The following is a 22,500-nucleotide window of genomic DNA, read 5'->3' as shown; positions in this document are numbered from 1 at the left end:
AGGGTAACAGAGCTGAGAGAGGAGGGTAACAGACCTGAGAGAGGAGGATAACAGGGCTGAGAGAGGAGGGTAACAGACCTGAGAGAGGAGGGTAACAGACCTGAGAGAGGAGGGTAACAGGGCTGAGAGAGGAGGGTAACAGGGCTGAGAGAGGAGGGTAACAGAGCTGAGAGAGGAGGGTAACAATGCTGAGAGAGGAGGGTAACAGAGCTGAGAGGAGGGTAACATGGCTGAGAGAGGAGGGTAACAGGGCTGAGAGAGGAGGGTAACAGGGCTGAGAGAGGAGGGTAACAGCTGAGAGAGGAGGGTAACAGAGCTGAGAGAGGAGGGTAACAGAGCTGAGAGAGGAGGGTAACAGGGCTGAGAGAGGAGGGTAACAGAGCTGTAGGAGGGTAACAGAGCTGAGAGAGGAGGGTAACAGACCTGAGAGAGGAGGGTAACAGAGCTGAGAGAGGAGGGTAACAGAGCTGTAGGAGGGTAACAGAGCTGTGGGAGGGTAACAGGGCTGAGAGAGGAGGGTAACAAAGCTGTAGGAGGGTAACAGAGCTGAGAGAGGAGGGTAACAGAGCTGAGAGAGGAGGGTAACAGAGCTGAGAGGAGGGTAACAGAGCTGAGAGAGGAGGGTAACAGAGCTGAGAGAGGAGGGTAACAGAGCTGAGAGAGGAGGGTAACAGGGCTGAGAGAGGAAGGTAACAGAGCTGAGAGGAGGGTAACAGGGCTGAGAGAGGAGGGTAACAGGGCTGAGAGAGGAGGGTAACAGCTGAGAGAGGAGGGTAACAGAGCTGAGAGAGGAGGGTAACAGAGCTGAGAGAGGAGGGTAACAGGGCTGAGAGAGGAGGGTAACAGAGCTGTAGGAGGGTAACAGAGCTGAGAGAGGAGGGTAACAGACCTGAGAGAGGAGGGTAACAGAGCTGAGAGAGGAGGGTAACAGAGCTGTAGGAGGGTAACAGAGCTGTGGGAGGGTAACAGGGCTGAGAGAGGAGGGTAACAAAGCTGTAGGAGGGTAACAGAGCTGAGAGAGGAGGGTAACAGAGCTGAGAGAGGAGGGTAACAGAGCTGAGAGGAGGGTAACAGAGCTGAGAGAGGAGGGTAACAGAGCTGAGAGAGGAGGGTAACAGAGCTGAGAGAGGAGGGTAACAGGGCTGAGAGAGGAAGGTAACAGAGCTGAGAGGAGGGTAACAGGGCTGAGAGAGGAGGGTAACAGGGCTGAGAGAGGAGGGTAACAGAGGTGAGAGAGGAGGGTAACAGAGCTGAGAGAGGAGGGTAACAGAGCTGAGAGAGGAGGGTAACAATGCTGAGAGAGGAGGGTAACAGAGCTGAGAGGAGGGTAACATGGCTGAGAGAGGAGGGTAACAGGGCTGAGAGAGGAGGGTAACAGAGCTGTAGGAGGGTAACAGGGCTGAGAGAGGAGGGTAACAGAGCTGTAGGAGGGTAACAGGGCTGAGAGAGGAGGGTAACAGAGCTGAGAGAGGAGGGTAACAGAGCTGAGAGAGGAGGGTAACAGCTGAGAGAGGAGGGTAACAGAGCTGAGAGAGGAGGGTAACAGAGCTGAGAGAGGAGGGTAACAGAGCTGAGAGAGGAGGGTATCAGCTGAGAGAGGAGGGTAACAGAGCTGTAGGAGGGTAACAGGGCTGAGAGAGGAGGGTAACAGAGCTGAGAGAGGAGGGTAACAGAGCTGAGAGAGGAGGGTAACAGCTGAGAGAGGAGGGTAACAGAGCTGAGAGAGGAGGGTAAAGGGCTCTGCACACAGCGTGCGATTTCTGTTGCACGTCAACGTTCCATTTTGAAGTTTGAATGGAAGTCTATGAGAGCATCGCATTTACCCGCACACGGCCCCGATTTTAATCGCACGGCGAACATTCGATTCCATTCATTTTGAATGGGACAAAGCACACGGCGTGCGAGTTTTGTCGCACTGCTTTGTCCCATTCAAAATGAATGGAATCGAATGTTCGCCGTGCGATTAAAATCGGGGCCGTGTGCGGGTAAATGCGATGCTCTCATAGACTTCCATTCAAACTTCAAAATGGAACGTTGACGTGCAACAGAAATCGCACGCTGTGTGCAGAGCCCTTAACAGAGCTGTAGGAGGGTAACAGGGCTGAGAGAGGAGGGTAACAGAGCTGTAGGAGGGTAACAGGGCTGAGAGAGGAGGGTAACAGAGCTGAGAGAGGAGGGTAACAGAGCTGAGAGAGGAGGGTAACAGAGCTGAGAGAGGAGGGTAACAGGGCTGAGAGAGGAGGGTAACAGAGTTGTAGGAGGGTAACAGAGCTGAGAGAGGAGGGTAACATGGCTGAGAGAGGAGGGTAACATGGCTGAGAGAGGAGGGTAACAGAGCTGAGAGAGGAGGGTAACAGAGCTGAGAGAGGAGGGTAACAGGGCTGTAGGAGGGTAACAGGGCTGAGAGAGGAGGGTAACAGAGCTGAGAGAGGAGGGTAACAAAGCTGTAGGAGGGTAACAGAGCTGAGAGAGGAGGGTAACAGAGCTGAGAGAGGAGGGTAACAGAGCTGAGAGAGGAGGGTAACAGAGCTGAGAGAGGAGGGTAACAAAGCTGTAGGAGGGTAACAGAGCTGAGAGAGGAGGGTAACAGAGCTGAGAGAGGAGGGTAACAGAGCTGAGAGAGGAGGGTAACAGAGCTGTGGGAGGGTAACAGAGCTGAGAGAGGAGGGTAACAAAGCTGTAGGAGGGTAACAGAGCTGAGAGAGGAGGGTAACAGGGCTGAGAGAGGAGGGTAACAGAGCTGAGAGAGGAGGGTAACAGAGCTGAGAGAGGAGGGTAACAGCTGAGAGAGGAGGGTAACAGAGCTGAGAGAGGAGGGTAACAGAGCTGAGAAAGGAGGGTAACAGACCTGAGAGAGGAGGATAACAGGGCTGAGAGAGGAGGGTAACAGGGCTGAGAGAGGAGGGTAACAGAGCTGTAGGAGGGTAACAGAGCTGTGGGAGGAGGGTAACAGGGCTGAGAGAGGATGGTAACAGAACTGTAGGAGGGTAACAGGGCTGAGAGAGGAGGGTAACAGAGCTGAGAGAGGAGGGTAACAGAGCTGAGAGAGGAGGGTAACAGGGCTGTAGGAGGGTAACAGAGCTGTAGGAGGGTAACAGTAAATGACAGCTAAAAGTAAAGGACTGAAGCTCACAGTACTCCCCCCCTCCCTCCCCCAGGCGGAGGGCTTCCATGGGGAGCTGGAGGAGTTCCTGCTGTGGTTGAGGCGGACAGAGAGCCAGCTGGCGGCGGCCAAGCCCACCGGGGGGCTCCCAGAGACGGCCCGGGAACAACTGCTGCAGCACGGGGTAACACACACACACACACACACACACACACACCAGGACACCTTTCACACACACACACACACACACACACACACACACACCAGGACACCTTTCACACACACACACACACACACACACACCACACACCTCTCACACACACAACCCTCCTGCACTGCCCACCTGTGTGGATCAAATTCCACATCAGGTGACACTGAGCATAATTATGTTTACCATGAATGATTGATGCTTTTCATTGTCCCTTTGACAACTCACCCAACCCTATGAGTGTGTGTGTGTGTGTGTATGTGTGTGTTTCCACAGGAGCTCCTGAGTCAGCTGAGCCAGCGGGCCGAGCAGTACCACAGGCTCCTGGACAAGGGGGAGGCCCTGCTGTCCTGCGGCGGGGAGGAGGGGGGCGGCGCCCCCGGGACCACCCAGACCCAACAGAACCTGGCCCTGCTGCAGAACAAGTGGGCCAGCCTCAACACCAAGATGGACGACCGCAGTGTAAGAGCTCAGAGACTTGACCTTAGCTCAGGACCTGGCGGGAGGTCCGTGAACTCTCCCTCTGGATCCACCAGCAGGGTTCCACATTAACGGTTGCCCGATTGCCCGGGTCAAGTAATGCTGGAGTGAAGATATTATTAAAGCGTACGTGCTGATCGACAGACAGGTGGACAGGCGCGTACGCTTTAATGATATCTTCACTCCACGATCATCTAGTCTGGTCTGGCGCCTGCGCCGTCCGTTATTCTTCCTGCAACACCGATACACAGATCCCAGGATCCAGCACCGTCGTCGCTGTCGTGCAAACAACCCCGGCGAATGTTTTACTTGCCCCGGGCAATCCGTCAACCGTTAATGTGGAACCCTGACCAAACAAGGACCACGCCAAGGGCTGAATCCTCATATCTGAGAAACGTAATTGTTATTTCATGCATTGAAAGCATCGAAAGCATCGATGCATCAATATCAATAGGAGAGAGCTGAAACTTCAGGCTAAGGGTCCGAAGTGACTGTAGTCATTTGGCCCACGGTCGGTTAGCTTACCTGGTACATTTGGTCGTCGTGTGAAAGTTGTCATCAAGCCTTTTCAAGCCTCTGGACTTTTCTCTCCCCCTCCGCACACTTCAGGCTAAACTGGATGAGGCGGTATCCTTGGCGACAGGGTTCCAGGCGTCGCTCCAGGACACCATCAACTGGCTGACCCAGGCGGAGCAGACGCTGAACATGGCCCAGGCCCCCAGCCTGCTGCTGGACACCGTGCTCTTCCAGATCGACGAACACAAGGTACACATCTGCTCTGTCGGTCTGTTGGTCTATGGGTCATATCTATGGTAGTTTAGAGGTCTTACAGTCTTATGATCTTTGGTCATTTCTATGGTAGTTTAGAGGTCTTACAGTCTTATGATCTTTGGTCATATCTATGGTAGTTTAGAGGTCTTACAGTCTTATGATCCTTGGTCATATCTATGGTAGTTTAGAGGTCTTACAGTCTTATGATCCTTGGTCATATCTATGGTAGTTTAGAGGTCTTACAGTCTTATGATCTTTGGTCATGTCAATGGTAGGTTTAGAGGAACACCAGGTGTATATAGAGGTCTTACAGTCTTATGATCCTTGGTCATATCTATGGTAGTTTAGAGGTCTTTCAGTCTAATGATCTTTGGTCATATCAATGGTAGGTTTAGACTCTAAACCTACCATTGATATGACCAAAGATCGTTAGACTGTAAGATCTCTATGTACACCTTGTGTTCCTCTAAAGTTTATACAAAATAAGGTAGCCCGCACTCACTTTTTCGTTGCTCCAATATTTTATTTATCAAGCAACAAGTCAAAAAGACGTTTCGACCGTGAGGTCTTCTTCAGTATAACAGGAAACAGAAAATAATGTCTTTTTTATACAAATGTGACATTGACAATCAGCCCCACCTGGTGTGTTGGAGCACGTATCAGTGTAGACATGATTGACAAAAAGTTACATGATTACATAGTATTGTTTTTTTCTTTTTTCTTTTTCTTTTTTATATAAACATACAAAATTTAGAAAATACACTTCTCCAAGGAAATCAGATCCTAACTTGATTTCGACCTTCATGTTGACTATATCACCAAAAACACAAACACATTTTCAAAGACAGGCTATACTCAAATTTTCATAGACAGGCTATACTCATAGACCCTCTGTTTTACAAAAAGGGCCTGATATCAAAGTCTTCATTTAAGCCTACAGGTGCCATTGTTTTCAAGTAGTCAATCCACCACACTTCTCTTTTTAGGAGAAGATTATCTATGTCACCTCCCCGTCTGGGGTAATGCACTTTTTCAATTCCTACATATCTTAAAGATGAGACATTGTGCTTTTCCTGTTTAAAAAAAACTCACGGTCGAAACGTCTTTTTGACTTGTTGCTTGATAAATAAAATATTGGAGCAACGAAAAAGTGAGTGCGGGCTACCTTATTTTGTATTAATATTACTGCACTGTCAGTTTTAGCTCAGCACCGAAGACAGGAGGATGTGCGTTATTTTTTCTTTAAACCTCTAAAGTTTATACACACAGCCAAGCTACAAACCCATCCTTATACACACAGCCAAGCTCCAAACCCATCCTTATACACACAGCCAAGCTACAAGCCCATCCTTATACACACAGCCAAGCTACAAGCCCATCCTTATACACACAGCCAAGCTACAAACCCATCCTTATACACACAGCCAAGCTACAAACCCATCCTTATACACACAGCCAAGCTACAAACCCATCCTTATACACACAGCCAAGCTACAAACCCATCCTTATACACACAGCCAAGCTCCAAGCCCATCCTTATACACACAGCCAAGCTCCAAACCCATCCTTGTTTCAGTTCTAACACTGCCTGTTTCTCCTGGGTTCTAGGTGTTTCAGTTCTAACACTGCCTGTTTCTCCTGGGTTCTAGGTGTTTGTGAACGAGGTGAACACTCACAGGGAGCAGGTTCTAGCCCTGGAGAAGGCCGGTTCTCAGCTGCGCTTCGCCAGCCTGAAGCAGGACGTGGTTCTGATCAAGAACCTGCTGCTGAGCGTCCAGGCCCGCTGGGACAAGCTGGTGCAGAGGTCCCTGGACAGGGGGCGCCACCTGGACGAGGCCCGCAAGAGAGCCAAGCAGGTACTGTACCCTGGCGCCGGGGGGGGGGGGGCTGGACACCTCACCTTATGGGGCTGGACTTTAATAATAATAATACAATAGACTTATACAGCGCTTTTCTAGACACTCAAAGACGCTTTACAAACTGAAAAGATTTTAATTTGTTATTACTAAATCTAAATCTAAGTGTCTTTGTAGGACAATCTACTCTGTATACTGCAAGTATATCTACATTTCGGGTGGAGAAACTGCGAACAAGCAACGCCAGCGTCCTCTCTCGACCAACCTTTAGCAACTTTTAGCTCAACCATACCCACCACCTATGCGCTGCACCCAAATGGAGGATGCACGGCAGCCATTTTGTGCCAGTAATGTCATATATAGGATATGCATCAGCGATTTCAAACCCAGTGTCTCTCTGTCTGTCTGTCTGTCTGTCTCTGTCTGTCTGTCTGTCTCTCTCTGTCTGTCTGTCTAGTTCCACGAGGCGTTGAGGAAGTTGAGTGACTGGCTGGAGGAGGCGGAGGCCCGGCTGGACTCAGAGCTGGAGATCTCCAACGAGCCAGACAAGATCAAAGTGCAGCTGGCCAAACACAAGGTACAGCGGAGAGACTCGCCTCACGGCTCACTGTCGGGGGTCTTTTGTCTTTAACACTCGAACAGCCGTGCCTTTTTTACCGACTATAAGAGCCGCCTCGGGGGTCAAATGACCCGGCCTTTACACTGCTCAAGCTGCTATTTACACACAACGACCACTAGTTGGCCGCTTATAAATTAGCCTGCTTCCGACACAGAAAAATTGCAAAATAGCTTTATACTAGCTTATCCTGTAGTGATTTTGAAAATGTAAGGATACTGGGTGGTAGAACGCACATATCTAGAAAAAGTCAGGAGTTTAAAGATAGAACATTTTTCTTTACTCTCATCATGGCTGTTCTAGTGTTAAAGGTAACAGGATTCTATGTGATGCGGCGACAACTTTGTGTTGTGACTTCCTCCCCTGGGTAGGAGTTCCAGAAGGCCCTGGGCTCCAAGCAGCCGGTGTATGACACCACGGTGCGCTCTGGGAGGGCCATGAGGGACAAGGCCACGCTGCCCGCAGACACCCAGAAACTGGACCACCTGCTGGGGGAGGTCCGGGACAAGTGGGACACCGTGTGCGGGAAGAGCGTGGAGAGGTGAGAATGGAGAGAGAGAGAGAGAGAGAAAACATTGAAGAAACAGGAAGAAAGAAAACTGGGTTAAGGGGAATTGATGTCACGACAGTACCCCCATAACCCCCCCTCTTCTGAGTTCCCTTAGAATGCACTAAGAGTGACATGAAGTTGACCAAGTACAGCACCACGATACAGTGTTAACAGTATGTCCAGTATGATAACAAGTGGGGCGGCTGTGGAGCAGGAGGTAGAGCCGCCCGTCTAATGATCGCAAGGTTGGCAGATCGGCGGTTCGAGCCCCGGCTGGCCACATGTCGAAGTGTCCTTGGGCAAGACACTGAACCCCAAATTGCTCCCTGTGAGCGGGGCTGGCGCCTTGCATGGTAGCTTGCCGCCATTGGTGTGTGAATGTGTGTGTGAATGAGAGGCCGATGTAAAGCGTTTTGGATAAAGGCGCTATATAAGTGCATTTACCATTTAACAATGTTTATTTGTGTTGTCTTCGTCCTATTCCAGGCAGCACAAGCTGGAGGAAGCTCTGCTGTTCTCAGGCCAGTTTGCCGAGGCGCTGCAGGCATTGGTGGACTGGCTGTACCGTGTGGAGCCCCAGCTCAGCGAGGACCAGCCCGTCCACGGAGACCTGGATCTGGTCTCCAACCTCATGGACTCCCACAAGGTAACCCAGCTCAGAGGAGCTTATTGAGATGTCATGTGACATATACATGTACAGCTTATAATGAGACATACTTGACGCACCAGAAACACTGGATTTGACCCACAAATTACCTTTAAGCTAACTTTGAGGGGAAAACTTGACCTCAAATAAATTAAATAACATCAGAATCTGATTCTATGACCCAGAAAACCCATAAAAAGTGGTATCATTTATGATTCTAGCCCTATTAGTTTTTGGGGGTGGCAGCCATATTGGATTTTGCCAATATGGCCGTCCCGTGGGGTGCCCTTGGCGCCCGTCAACATTTGATAAAGTATGTTATGGGCAATATCTGGGCCAAATTTGGTGCTTTTGGAAGAATCTGAACCAAAATATCCCCAAGGCCCCCCTAATAGTGGCATAGCACACTCTTCACATGTCATCCCTCCCCTCTCTCTCTCTCTCTCTCTCTCTCTCTCACCCATCCTTCCTGTCAGTCTCTACTGTCTCTATCCTCCTCTCTCTCTCTCTCTCTCTCTCTCACCCATCCTTCCTGTCAATCTCTACTGTCTCTATCCTCCTCTCTCTCTCTCTCTCTCTCACCCATCCTTCCTGTCAATCTATACTGTCTCTATCCTCCTCTCTCTCTCCCATCCTTCCTGTCAATCTCTACTGTCTCTATCCTCCTCTCTCTCTCTCACCCATCCTTCCTGTCAATCTCTACTGTCTCTATCCTCCTCTCTCTCTCTCTCTCACCCATCCTTCCTGTCAATCTCTACTGTCTCTATCTTCCTCTCTCTCTCTCTCTCTCTCTCACCCATCCTTCCTGTCAATCTCTACTGTCTCTATCCTCCTCTCTCTCTCTCACCCATCCTTCCTGTCAATCTCTACTGTCTCTATCCTCCTCTCTCTCTCTCTCTCACCCATCCTTCCTGTCAATCTCTACTGTCTCTATCCTCCTCTCTCTCTCTCTCTCACCCATCCTTCCTGTCAGTCTCTATCCTCCTCTCCTTCCTGTCAATCTCTACTGTCTCTATCCCAATGAAGCAGAAATGCCCTAAAAACATATAAAACAAAGACATTTAAAGAAAGCTAACCCAGCTCAGGTTCTCTTGGCACCCATTACCAGCATTGGTAACATGACTCCATGCTAAAGGAACTATTTCAGTATTTTCCGCCATTTTACTGACTCTTTATTTGAAAAACACCTGCCTTATGTTTTCATAGATTTCTGAACCAAGTTCTGTCATAAAGCTGTTGTTTGTTGTTTTTTTGTGTTAATTTTGAAAAGTCTGTCTGACTATTGAGTGGGCTCTTCAACACTACTTTCATTAAAAAAAACATGTTTAAACGAGAAAAAAAATTCGTTGGTCATTTGTGCAAAATTATGATCGCTGACTTGCGGACTCATTCTCCAGACCGTGTCACATGTCATTCTCCAGACCGTGTCACATGTCATTCTCCAGACCGTGTCACATGTCATTCTCCAGACCATGTCACATGTTGAGCGTGTCCTTGCTCTCCAGGCGTTCCAGAAGGAGCTGGGGAAGAGGACCAGCAGCATCCAGGTTCTGAAGCGCTCCGCCAGGGACCTGATGGACACGGGCCGCGACGACACCGCCTGGGTCAAAGTTCAACTGCAGGAGCTCAGCAACCGATGGGACACAGTCTGCGCTCTGTCCATCACCAAGCAGACCCGCCTCCAGAAGGCTCTCAAACAGGTTGGTCCAAAGGCGTTGTCATGTGGGGCGGGGGGGGAGGGAGAGGGGGTTAGAATGAGAAAAGAGAGGGCCATATAAGACGAGAGAGAGAGAGGGTTAGAATAAGAGAGAGAGAAAGAAAGAGAGGGGGTTAGAACGATAAAGAAAGAGAGGGAGAAAGAAAGAAAGAGAGGGTTAGAACAAGAAAGAGAGAGAGATGAAGAAAGAAACAGAGGGTTGTGTGAGACAAGAGAGAGAGAGAAAAATAGAGGGTTAGAATAAGGCAGAGATAGAGAGACAGAGAGAAAGAGACGGAGAGAGACACAGAGAGAGTCGTTGACGGAGCCTGGCGTTGTCATGTGGTTGAACAAACATCCTCTTCAAAATCGTCAAACTTTGAGACAAGCTGGCAAAACAACAACAGCTCCAGCCTCCACCTCATTTTCGTCCAATCACATGGTTGGTTGGGGGTCTCTGTCTCAGAATGACAGGGCTGTGAGGACGACCCCTCTCTCCATGTCTGACAAGCATATGTATATATGTATCTCCTCCCTCCCTCTCTTCTCCCACCCCCCAGGCGGAGGAGTTCCGCCAGGCGGTGCAGATGCTGCTGGAGTGGCTGTCGGAGGCGGAGCAGAGCCTGCGTTTCCGTGGCGTCCTGCCCGAGGAGGCGGAGACTCTGCAGACCCTGCTGCACGCCCACCGGGGCTTCATGGGCACGGTGGAGGAGAAGAGGGCCGACGTGAACAAGGCGGCGGGCATGGGGGAGGGCATCCTGACGCAGTGCCACCCAGACTGCATCACCACCATCAAGCACTGGATCACCATCATCAGGGCGCGCTTCGAGGAGGTGAGGAGGGTTCTCTGGGATTTTTAACACTAGACACATTAACTCTAGAACAGACATGGGTGGGGTCATTAACACTAGAACAGACATGGGTGGGGTCATTAACACTAGAACAGCCATGGGTGGGGTCATTAACACTAGAACAGCCATGTGTGGGGTCATTAACACTAGAACAGACATGGGTGGGGTCATTAACACTAGAACAGCCATGTGTGGGGTCATTAACACTAGAACAGCCATGGGTGGGGTCATTAACACTAGAACAGCCATGGGTGGGGTCATTAACACTAGAACAGCCACGGGTGGGGTCATTAACACTAGAACAGCCATGGGTGGGGTCATTAATACTAGAACAGCCATGGGTGGGGTCATTAACACTAGAGCAGCCATGGGTGGGGTCATTAACACTAGAACAGCCATGGGTGGGGTCATTAACACTAGAACAGCCATGGGTGGGGTCATTAATACTAGAACAGCCATAAGTGGGGTCATTAACACTAGAACAGCCATGGGTGGGGTCATTAACACTAGAACAGCCACGGGTGGGGTCATTAACACTAGAACAGCCATGGGTGGGGTCATTAACACTAGAACAGTCATGGGTGGGGTCATTAACACTAGAACAGCCATGGGTGGGGTCATTAACACTAGAACAGTCATGGGTGGGGTCATTAACACTAGAACAGACATGGGTGGGGTCATTGAGATTGATTGAGATTGAGATAACGTTTATTGCCACTATGCATTACACATATAGGAATTTGCTTCGTCACCACAGCAAGTGCGTTTATACTTTTTTCACATGTCAAAAAACAGGACAACACAACAACAACACAGGACAGACAACAGTGCATTGGATAGTGCGGTGTAAAGTGCAGTGCAGAGTTTTTTTTACAGTGAGTCCAGTTCAGTCCTGGGCAGACTTGGGGGCGGGGGGGGGGGGGGAAGCCAGAGTCATTTAGCAGCCTGGCGGCTGAGGGGTAGAAGCTGAGCCTGTGGCGGGCCTTCAGTGCCTTAGGCAGCCGAAACCTTCTTCCAGAGGGAAGCAGGGTGAGGAGGCCGTGGCCGGGGTGGAAGGGGTCTGCCATGATCTTCCTTGCCCTCCTCAGAGCCCTGGTGTCATGCAGGGAGTTGAGGGAGGGCAAGGGGCAGCCGATCACCCTCTCTGCTGAACGTAGCACCCGCTGCAACTTGGCCTTGTCCTTGGTCGTTGCAGCAGGGAACCAGGTGATGATGGAGTGGGTGAGGATGGACTCTATGATGGCCGTGTAGAACTGGACCATCATGGACCTCGGCAGCCTGAGTTTCCTCAGCTGCCGGAGGAAGAACATCCTCTTCTGGGCCTTCTTTGTGAGGGCCTCGGTGTTCTGCTCCCACTTTAGGTCCCGGGAGATGGTCATGCCTAGAAAGCGGCATGACTCCACGGAGGCCACCGGGGTACCTCCCAGCGTGATGGGAGGGGGCAGGGCTGCTTTCCTTCGGAAGTCCACCACCATCTCCACTGTTTTTAGAGCATTTAGCTCCAGATTGTTTAAACTGCACCAGCTCTGCAGCCCCTCGATCTCCCCCCTGTAGGCAGATTCGTCCCCCCCGGAGATGAGGCCCACCAGGGTGGTGTCGTCTGCAAACTTCAGGAGCTTGACCGAGGGGTGGCGGGAGACACAGCTGTTGGTGTAGAGGGAGAATAGTGCTGGAGACAGGACGCAGCCCTGCGGGGAGCCCGTGCTGGTGGTCCTGGAGCTGGAAATGCTCTTCCCCAGCTTCACCCGCTGAGACCTGTCAGTCAGGAAGTCCGTGATCCACCTGCAGGTGGAGACCGGCACCTGCAGCAGGGATAGCTGGTGCTCCAGGATGTGTGGGAGGATCGTGTTGAAGGCCGAGCTGAAGTCCACGAACAGGATCCTGGCGTAGTTGCCTGCAGTGTCTAGGTGTTCTAGTACGTAGTGCAGAGCCATGTTCACGGCGTCCTCCGTGGATCTATTGGCTCTGTACGCGAACTGCAGGGGGTCCAGCACAGGATCCGTGATGAGCTTCAGGTAGGCCAGGACAAGGCGCTCCAGGACCTTCATGACGACGGAGGTCAGAGCGACGGGTCTGTAGTCGTTGAGGCCTGTGACCTTGGCCTTCTTGGGGACGGGGATGATGGTTGATGCCTTGAAGCACGCTGGGACGTGACACAGCTCCAGCGAGGCGTTGAAGATGTGGGTAAACACCGGGGCCAGCTGGTCGGCGCAGTGCTTCAGGACAGAGGGAGAGACGGAATCCGGACCGGCTGCCTTCCGGGGATTCTGCCTCTTAAACAGTCTGTTTACCTCTCGCACTGTGACAGAGAGAGGGGGTGGGGAAAGGGGGGTGGCGGTGGGCGGGGCGGGTGAGGAGGGGGGAGGGAGGGGGGGGGGAGGGTGGGGGTAGCAGGAGGGACATTGGCCCCCCTGGGGGACGGGGGTGGTGGTTGTAGCCGGGGGGTGTGGAGGGAGAGGGCGGGGGTGGGCGGGAACCTCTCTTTCTCAAACCTACAATAGAACTCGTTCAGCTCGTTAGCGAGGGGGAGGTTGTCGGACATCAGCGGGGACCTGGGTTTGTAGTTGGTGATGGTCTTTAGGCCTTTCCAGACGGAGGCGGAATCCCCCTCAGAGAGCTGTTTCTGCAGCTTCTCCGAAAAGCGATGCTTCGCCTCCTTCACCGCTTTGGCGAACCTGTACTTGGCCTGCTTGACCCGGTCCACGTCCCCACTGCGCCTAGCCACCTCCTTCTCTGACCTCAGACGCCTGATTAATACTAGAACAGCCATGGGTGGGGTCATTAACACTAGAACAGCCATGGGTGGGGTCATTAACACTAGAACAGCCATGGGTGGGGTCATTAACACTAGAACAGCCATGGGTGGGGCCATTAACACTAGAACAGCCATGGGTGGGGTCATTAATACTAGAACAGCCATGGGTGGGGTCATTAACACTAGAACAGCCATGGGTGGGGTCATTAACACTAGAACAGCCATGGGTGGGGTCATTAACACTAGAACAGCCATGGGTGGGGTCATTAATACTAGAACAGCCATGGGTGGGGTCATTAACACTAGAACAGCCATGGGTGGGGTCATTAAGGGGCAGGCTGATTGACAAGAAGCCAACTAGTGATCGTTGTGTGTAAGTAGCAGCTTCCCATTGTAAAGACTATGGTCATCTGACCCCCCTGAGGTGGCTCTTATAGTAAGTAAAAAAGGCACGGCTGTTCTAGTGTTAAAGCCTATCGGGACGATGATACATCGATCCACAAAGTACCAATAAAACCAAAAGAAAAGATATTCTCTCTAACGAAGTGAGTTTCTCCGCGGCTACAGGTGCTGACGTGGGCCAAACAGCACGAGCAGCGGCTGGAGACGGCCCTGACGGAGCTGCTCAACAACGCCACGCTACTGGAGGAGCTGCTGGCCTGGCTGCAGTGGGCCGAGACCACCCTGGTCCAGCGCGACACGGAGCCCCTCCCCCAGGACATCACACAGCTCAAAACTCTCATCACAGAACACCAGGTGGGTGGGGCTTAATCACAGAACACCAGGTGGGTGGGGCTTAATCACAGAACACCAGGGGGGTGGGGCCTTAATCCCAGAACACCAGGTGGGTGGGGCTTAATCACAGAACACCAGGTGGGTGGGGCTTAATCACAGAACACCAGGTGGGTGGGGCTTAATCTCAGAACACCAGGTGGGTGGGGCTTAATCCCAGAATACCAGGTGGGTGGGGCTTAATCACAGAACGCCCCCCCCACCTGATGGGTGGAGTCTAATCTCTAATCTGGCGAATCTCTATTAGACCTCTTGGGCGCCTTGCTTTTCTCTCTCCTCCTCGCTCACCTTTTCTGTCCAACCGTCGTTCGTCGATATTCCTTATTGGCTGTTTCCCCCCCCCCCCCCCCCCCCCCCTCAGGTGTTTATGGAGGAGATGACCAGGAAGCAGCCTGACGTGGACAAAGTGACCAAGACCTACAAGAGGAAACCTGCGGAGCCCCCCAGCAGCCTGGCGGAGAGGAGGGGAGCGCGTGAGTCTAGCTTAGCTTGGAGACGCACGCATCATACAGGATATACATAGTCCGAATACTTTTATGGTCACAGAAGTACATAAACACACAGATATCCGTATACAACACATACAGTTGAGGCCAAAATTATTAGCCCCCCAGGAATTATGGAACATTTTCCTAAAATTCTTCCCAATGTTTGCATCATTGATAAAACTTTATATAATCAAACATTCACCAGTGCTATTTATTAGCTTTTGGTACATTTTGGAATATAAAATAAGTTTTTAGGCTTGCTTTATATCAAATAGTGAAAAATGGGGTGGTCAAAAATATTAGCCCCCATGTGAATATTTGCTTTAAAAATCAGATTTCAAACCACACCTGTACAGTCAATTGGCTTCCTAACAACACCTGAGCATTCAATTAGCATAAAAGGACTCCAAGAAACAGGGCACTTGAACACATTATTGAGAGGGACTACGTATACTACTACTCTTACTCACCATGCCAAAGACAAAGGAAATCAGTCTTGAGCTCAGAAAGAATATAGTGGAGGCTCATGATAAGGCGGAAGGCTACACTGCCATTTCCAAGCGTCTCAGTGTCTAGAACCGCTGTACGTTGCATCATTGCTAAGTACAAGGAGACAAATTCTGTAAGAAACAAACCTGGGGCGTGGTCGAAAGCTCAAGATTTCAAGAACTCTGGAGAGGAAAATAGTCAGAGATGTCAGCAAGACACCAAGGACATCTGCCAAGATGATTGTTGCTGACCTGGCCTCTTGTGGAGTTGATGTTTCAAGGAATACAGTTGTGAGGGCTCTTCATCGTGGTGTGCTTCAGGGCCATCATCCCAGAAGAACCCCTTTACTCAAAGAGCGGCACATCAGAGCCAGACTGAGGTTTGCCCGTGAACATTTGAAAGGTAAAGATGAGTTTTGGAAATCTGTGCTTTGGTCTGATGAGACTAAACTGGAACTGTTTGGGCACATGGATGTTGCTTATGTCTGGCGAAGAAAGGGAGAGGCCTTCAACCCTAAGAACACAGTTCCCACAGTTAAACATGGTGGTGGGAGCATCATGCTGTGGGGCTGTTTTGCAGCCTCAGGCACAGGGAGCCTTGTTCAGGTGCATGGCATCATGAAAAAAGAAAACTATGTTGACATTTTGAGGGATAATATGAATAAATCTGCTCTTAGTCTAGGCTTAGATCGTCACTGGGTCTTCCAACAAGACAATGACCCAAAGCATACATCAATACATTGGTCCAACAGTTCCTAAAGGACACCAAAACCAAGGTCCTGGAGTGGCCGCACAGAGCCCAGATCTGAATCCTATTGAGAATCTGTGGCGGGTGCTCAAAGTGAATGTCCATGCTCAGAAACCGACGCAGTTTGGACCAGCTGGAACCATTTGCAATGGAAGAATGATCCAAAAAGTCTTAATCCAAAAGACCTGTGCCAACCTAGTAAAGAACTACTCTAAAAGGTTTTTGTCAGTTGTGGCTCAGAAAGGGTACACTATTGACTATTAATGGCAAGGGGGCTAATAATTTTGGACGTGTCATTTTTGCCGTTTCTTGTTTCAACTCAGTGCATCAATAAAATATCCTAATCAAACTTTGTGGACATTTTGTCTTTATTATTTTGGAAACAAATACACTATAAACACTTGTTGTTAATGGTCATTTCCATGGAGAAATCATGGGTTTTGTCTGATTTCACAAGGGGGGCTAATAATTTTGGCCTCAACTGTACCTGTTAGCCTATCAGAAGGGGCGTTACAGACGACGCCGTGGCTGCTGTCTTCGTTTGACGGCCACACGTCTGGAACAGCCTCAGGCGTACGAGGGCCTTGTTGGTTACCGTCTCCCAGCCTTTAACACTAGAACAGCCGTGCCTTTTTTTACCTACTAAAAGAGCCGCCTCCTACTAAAGAGGCTCTTTACAAAGGTCAAGCTGCTATTATACACAACGACCACTAGTTGGCCTGCTTCCTACACAGAAAAACGGAAAAATAGCTTTATATTAGCTTATCCTGATGTGATTTCGAAAATGTAAGGATACTGGGTGGTAGAACGCACATATCTAGGAAAAGTCATGAAAGGAGGGTCCTGAAATTTTATTGAGTGCAAAGATAGAACATTTTTCTTTACTCACATGGCTTTACTCTCATGGCTGTTCTAGTGTTAACTCATTCTGTGCCGAGGGTGAATAAAGTCGCCTGAACGGTCGACGTTCTAGAGTGCCCGGGGGGGTGACTTTATTCACCGAAAAATCTGTAAATCACGACGCTTCATTTTGTAGCCAATCAGAGTATTGTTGCTAGGTCAATACCACATAGAACACTCTAGGTGGGTGAGTGTTCCGGAACTGTTCAAAAAGAAGCAGGGTGTCAACCTATCAAACCGCGTTCACTGGTGTCATGCTTTCCTCACAAACAGACTACAGCGGAAAAAAAAGAATGAAAAGTAAATGGACCTCACTCCACCGACTTGTATCTTATGTGTATAGATAGAATACATAGGACATTCAGTAAGTCTCAAAAAGGCTGACTCTAACTGACCCAAACTAACCCTAACTGACCCTAACTGATCCTAAACTGACCCAAACTAGCCCTAACTGACCCTAAACTGACGCTAACTGACGCTAACTGACCCTAACTGACGCTAACTGACGCTAACTGACCCTAACTGACCCTAACTGACGCTAAACTGAAGCTAACTCATGCTAACTGACGCTAACTGACCCTAACTGCCCCAAACTAACTCTAACTGACCCTAACTGACCCTAACTGACCCTAACTGACCCTAAACTGATGTCAAAGTCAGACCATTAGTCAAAGTCATACAGGATGTGACACCAGTAAGCATGACATGGTTCCTGCCTCCTCTCTAAAGGTAAACACCAGCAGCAGCAGCAGCAGCAGCAAGCCCCCATGCAGGTCGCCGGGGGCAACCCGCGCCTCACCCAGCTCTGCTCCCGGTGGCAGCAGGTGTGGCTGCTCGCCCTCGACCGCCAGCGCAAGCTCAACGACGCCCTCGACAGGCTGGAGGAGGTAGTGCATTCAGAATGTCCTCGACATTACATCTTTACCTCCTTTAAGTGCAACCTTAGGATATGTAGGATATGTGTGTATATGTGTGTGTATATATAGTATATAAAAACTCCTAAAAAATTTTTTGGGGGAATACTGCAGGGGATTTTGGCTATTTGTTTTGGGCTGCTACCTACACGTTTAGCTGTGTTGTTCTTTCCACAAATGCATGATCCTTACAAGTTGTACCTCGTTGTAAAGGTGACTAATCAGGCTTTCCAGCGATATAAAATACAATACCAATTGGTATTATTAAAGGGGAGGAATAATCGACCGTAATAACGTTTCCGAACTTTCTTTGAGGAGTTATATATGTATAGGAAAATGTATATTTCATCTATTACTATAAGTCAAAAACTATGTTAAGTCACAGACACACACACACAACCCTTCCTCATTGACCTCACACCGTTGTCCTTCTCTCGTCATCAGCTGAAAGAGTTTGCCAACTTTGACTTTGACGTGTGGAGGAAGAAGTACATGCGCTGGATGAACCACAAGAAGTCGCGCGTCATGGACTTCTTCAGACGCATCGACAAGGACCAGGATGGCAAGATCACCCGCCAGGAGTTCATAGACGGCATCCTAGCCTCCAGTACGTCACTCTGGTTTACTATTCAGTCAACTGTCTAGAATGTAGAGATAAAGCACATAGAGCTGCCAGAGGCAACACACTATAGAGCTGCCAGAGGCAACACACTATAGAGCTGCCAGAGGCAACACACTATAGAGCTGCCAGAGGCAACACAGCCACATGCTTCTACTGCAGCTCTTGGATATCAGGGCGGCTGTGGCACAGGAGGTAGAGCTGCCGTCTAATGATCGCAAGGTCGGCAGATCGGCGGTTCGAGCCCCGGCTGGCCACATGTCGAAGTGTCCTTGGGCCAGACACTGAACGCCAAATTGCTCCCACCCAGTGAGCTGGCTGGCGCCTTGCATGGCAGCATGCTGCCTTTGGTGTGTGAATGTGTGTGTGAATGGGTGAATGAGTGGCTGTTGTAAAGTGCTTTGGATAAAGCTGCTATATAAGTTCCATTCCATATCAACTTTAGCCATACAGTGCTTTGCTCCAGTACAATGCCTATTACAAATAAGTCCTACAATTCCTACGACAGTCATAAAGCCAACAAATAAAATATAATTCATAAAATGTAAACAAGCACTTCACAAAAGCAATGAAACAAATGATCAAATGATCAAATCAATACAGATACATACAGTGCCTTGCAAAAGTATTCACCCCCCTTGGCTTTTTACCTATTTTATTACATTACAACCTGTAATTTAAACATTTTTTTAATCAGAATTTTATTTGATGAATCTGCACAAAATAGTGTTAGTTTTTAAATGAAATGAGAAATATATATATAAAAAAGAATTTTTAAAAATAAAGAACTGAAAATTGGCATGTGCATATGTATTCACCCCCTTTGTTATGAAGCCCCTAAAAACTTCTGGTGCAACCAATTACCTTCAGAAGTCACATAATTAGTGAAATGAAGTCCACTTGTATGCAATCTCAGTGTCACATGATCTTGTCAGTATATACACACCTTTTCTGAAAGGCCCCAGAGGCTGCAACACCTAAGCAAGAGGCACCACCAACCAAACACTGCCATGAAGACCAAGGAACTCTCCAAACAAGTCAGAGACAAAGTTGTTGAGAAGTACAAGTCAGGGTTACTTGGAGCAGATCGGAGAGAACAAGTACCGGGTGGGTTCACTTCAACACTTTTCATAGACTTGTTTTTGTAGTATGTGTCGTCTCTATAGGAAGCGCTATAATCATCCAATGACAGAGTAGGAGGTGATATAACCAATATATTCAGCCCATCCTTACCAAATGACTGTGAAATGAACAGGATGTTTTAGGGGTAGAAGTATATGTATACATATGCACATGCCAATTTTCAGTTCTTTATTTTTTTAAATTATTTTTATACTGTATATATATATTTCTCATTTCATTTAAAAACTAACACTATTTTGTGCAGATTCATCAAATAAAATTCTGATTAAAAAAAAATGTTTAAATTACAGGTTGTAATGTAATAAAATAGGTAAAAAGCCAAGGGGGGTGAATACTTTTGCAAGGCACTGTACAATACAGTAAAAAGAGAAAACAACTAATAAAAATGCCATCCTATATAAGTGGGTTTTTAAACGTTTTTTAAAAAGTGGTACAGATCCAGCTAACCTGACAGTGAGGGGGAGGCGATTCCATAATGTTGGAGCTACAACAGTAAAAGCACAGCCTTTGTTTTGAGCCTAGAGACCGTGGGACAATTAAAAGCCGTTGGTCAGACGATGTAAGATGTCAGATGTCTGACCTGGTGTGGCTCTTGCAGAGTTCCCCACCAGTAAGCTGGAGATGACGGCGGTGGCAGACATCTTTGACCGGGACGGTGACGGCTACATCGACTACTACGAGTTTGTGGCGGCGCTGCATCCCAACAAGGACGCCTACCGGCCCACCACCGACGCTGACAAGATAGAGGACGAGGTGAGACACACACACACACACACACACACACACACACACACCACCACCGACGCTGACAAGATAGAGGACGAGGTGAGACACACTCACACACACACACACACACACACACACCACCACCGACGCTGACAAGATAGAGGACGAGGTGAGACACACACACACACACACACAGATACACACACACACACAGATACACACACAGATACACTCACACAGATACACACACACACACACACACACACACACACACACAAAGATACACACACACAGATACACACACAGAGATACACACACACACACACACACACACACACACACACACACACACACACACACACACACACAGAGATACAGACACAGAGATACAGACACACACACACAGAGATACACACACAGAGATACAGACACATACACAGAGATACACACACACAGAGATACACACACATACACAGATACACACACACAGATACACACACAGAGATACAAAAATACACAAAATACAGATACACACACAGAGAAACACAATACACATGCAAACACACAAATATAGATACACACAGAGATACACACACATACATACACACAGATACAGATACACAAACACAGATGCACAACTAGAAGCAACAAAGTGCTGAAAAGCTCCTGACTGTCTACTTCCTGCTGCTGACTGTCTACTTCCTGCTCCTGACTGTCTACTTCCGGCTCCTGACTGTCTACTTCCTGCTGCTGACTGTCTACTTCCTGCTCCTGACTGTCTACTTCCTGCTCCTGACTGTCTACTTCCTGCTCCTGACTGTCTACTTCCTGCTGCTGACTGTCTACTTCCTGCTCCTGACTGTCTACTTCCTGCTCCTGACTGTCTACTCCCTGCTGCTGACTGTCTACTTCCTGCTGCTGACTGTCTACGTCCTGCTGTTGACTGTCTACTTCCTGCTCCTGACTCTACTTCCTGCTGCTGACTGTCTACTCCCTGCTGCTGACTGTCTACTTCCTGCTGCTGACTGTCTACTTCCTGCTGCTGACTGTCTACTTCCTGTCCTGACTGTCTACTTCCTGCTGCTGACTGTCTACTTAATGCTGCTGACTGTCTACTTCCTGCTCCTGACTGTCTACTTCCTGCTGCTGACTGTCTACTTCCTGCTGACTGTCTACTTACTGTCCTGACTGTCTACTTCCTGTCCTGACTGTCTACTTCCTGCTCCTGACTGTCTACTTCTTGCTCCTGACTGTCTACTTCCTGTCCTGACTGTCGACTTCCTATTGACTGTCTACTTCCTGTTCTGACTGTCTACTTCCTGCTGCTCCTCAGGTGACCAGGCAGGTGGCTCAGTGTAAATGTGCCAAGAGGTTCCAGGTGGAGCAGATCGGAGAGAACAAGTACCGGGTGGGTTCACTTCAACACTTTTCATAGACTTGTTTTTGTAGTACGTGTCGTCTCTATAGGAAGCGCTATAATCATCCAATGACAGAGTAGGAGGTGATATAACCAATATATTCAGCCATCCTTACCAAATGACTGTGAAATGAACAGGATGTTTTAGGGGTAGAAGTATATGTATACATAGTTAAGCAATGAATATATACAATATTTTGATCAATATATATATGTAAAAATATATAATGTCTGTTCATTTATTAACTTTTCTTTCTCTTTTTCTTCACTTTTTTTTTTTTTTTTTTTTTTTTTTTTCATGCCGGATGTAGTTCTTCCTCGGAAACCAGGTAACGTGACAGCTTTTTGATTGGACCTCTGAAATCTGCTTCCTGTCTCTCCACCAATGCCATGCCTTCATTACGGCCCCTTGTTGGTTGTCTTTAAGGCATTGTCATGGTGACGGTCAATTTTCTGTCTGACCGCAAGTCACACATCTGTTAAACATTCATCACATCATCATATTGTTGGCTGCGTTCGTAAGCACACACTGGGTTCAACGTCATAAAGGGACCAAGTCATTTGATTGGACAAGAGGCATTCCATGAGTGCTGATCAGATTCCAGAGCGAATTTTATGAACACAGCCATCATATCATCATGTCGTGGGTTAACTAGAACGGCCATGCCTTTTTACCTACTAAAAGAGCCGCTTCGAGGGGTCAATTGACCATAGTCTTTACAATGCTCAAGCT

The 22,500-nt window shown here is 48.8% G+C and overlaps 1 protein-coding gene across 1 annotated transcript in view; it reads left to right on the top strand.

Annotated features, from left to right (window-relative positions):
• Positions 1-22,500, top strand: part of macf1a (microtubule actin crosslinking factor 1a) — a gene marked incomplete at its 5' end in the record, with an annotated part of 389,501 nt that overhangs the window by 354,710 nt on the left and 12,291 nt on the right. The window contains 16 exon segments of the mRNA XM_080531631.1: positions 3,159-3,287; positions 3,588-3,773; positions 4,401-4,556; positions 6,212-6,418; positions 6,876-6,995; positions 7,406-7,575; positions 8,071-8,230; positions 9,736-9,930; positions 10,487-10,759; positions 14,100-14,288; positions 14,686-14,797; positions 17,678-17,835; positions 18,307-18,469; positions 20,223-20,377; positions 21,684-21,758; positions 22,079-22,096. Coding sequence (XP_080387757.1) covers positions 3,159-3,287; positions 3,588-3,773; positions 4,401-4,556; positions 6,212-6,418; positions 6,876-6,995; positions 7,406-7,575; positions 8,071-8,230; positions 9,736-9,930; positions 10,487-10,759; positions 14,100-14,288; positions 14,686-14,797; positions 17,678-17,835; positions 18,307-18,469; positions 20,223-20,377; positions 21,684-21,758; positions 22,079-22,096 — 2,466 coding nt within the window.

The sequence above is a fragment of the Nansenia antarctica genome (assembly GCF_963989245.1).
Source record: "Nansenia antarctica genome assembly, chromosome: 5".
NCBI classification, from domain to species: Eukaryota; Metazoa; Chordata; class Actinopteri; order Argentiniformes; family Microstomatidae; genus Nansenia; species Nansenia antarctica.
The sequence above is the reverse complement of the archived record's forward strand: the minus strand, read 5'-3'. Positions and strand labels throughout refer to the sequence as shown.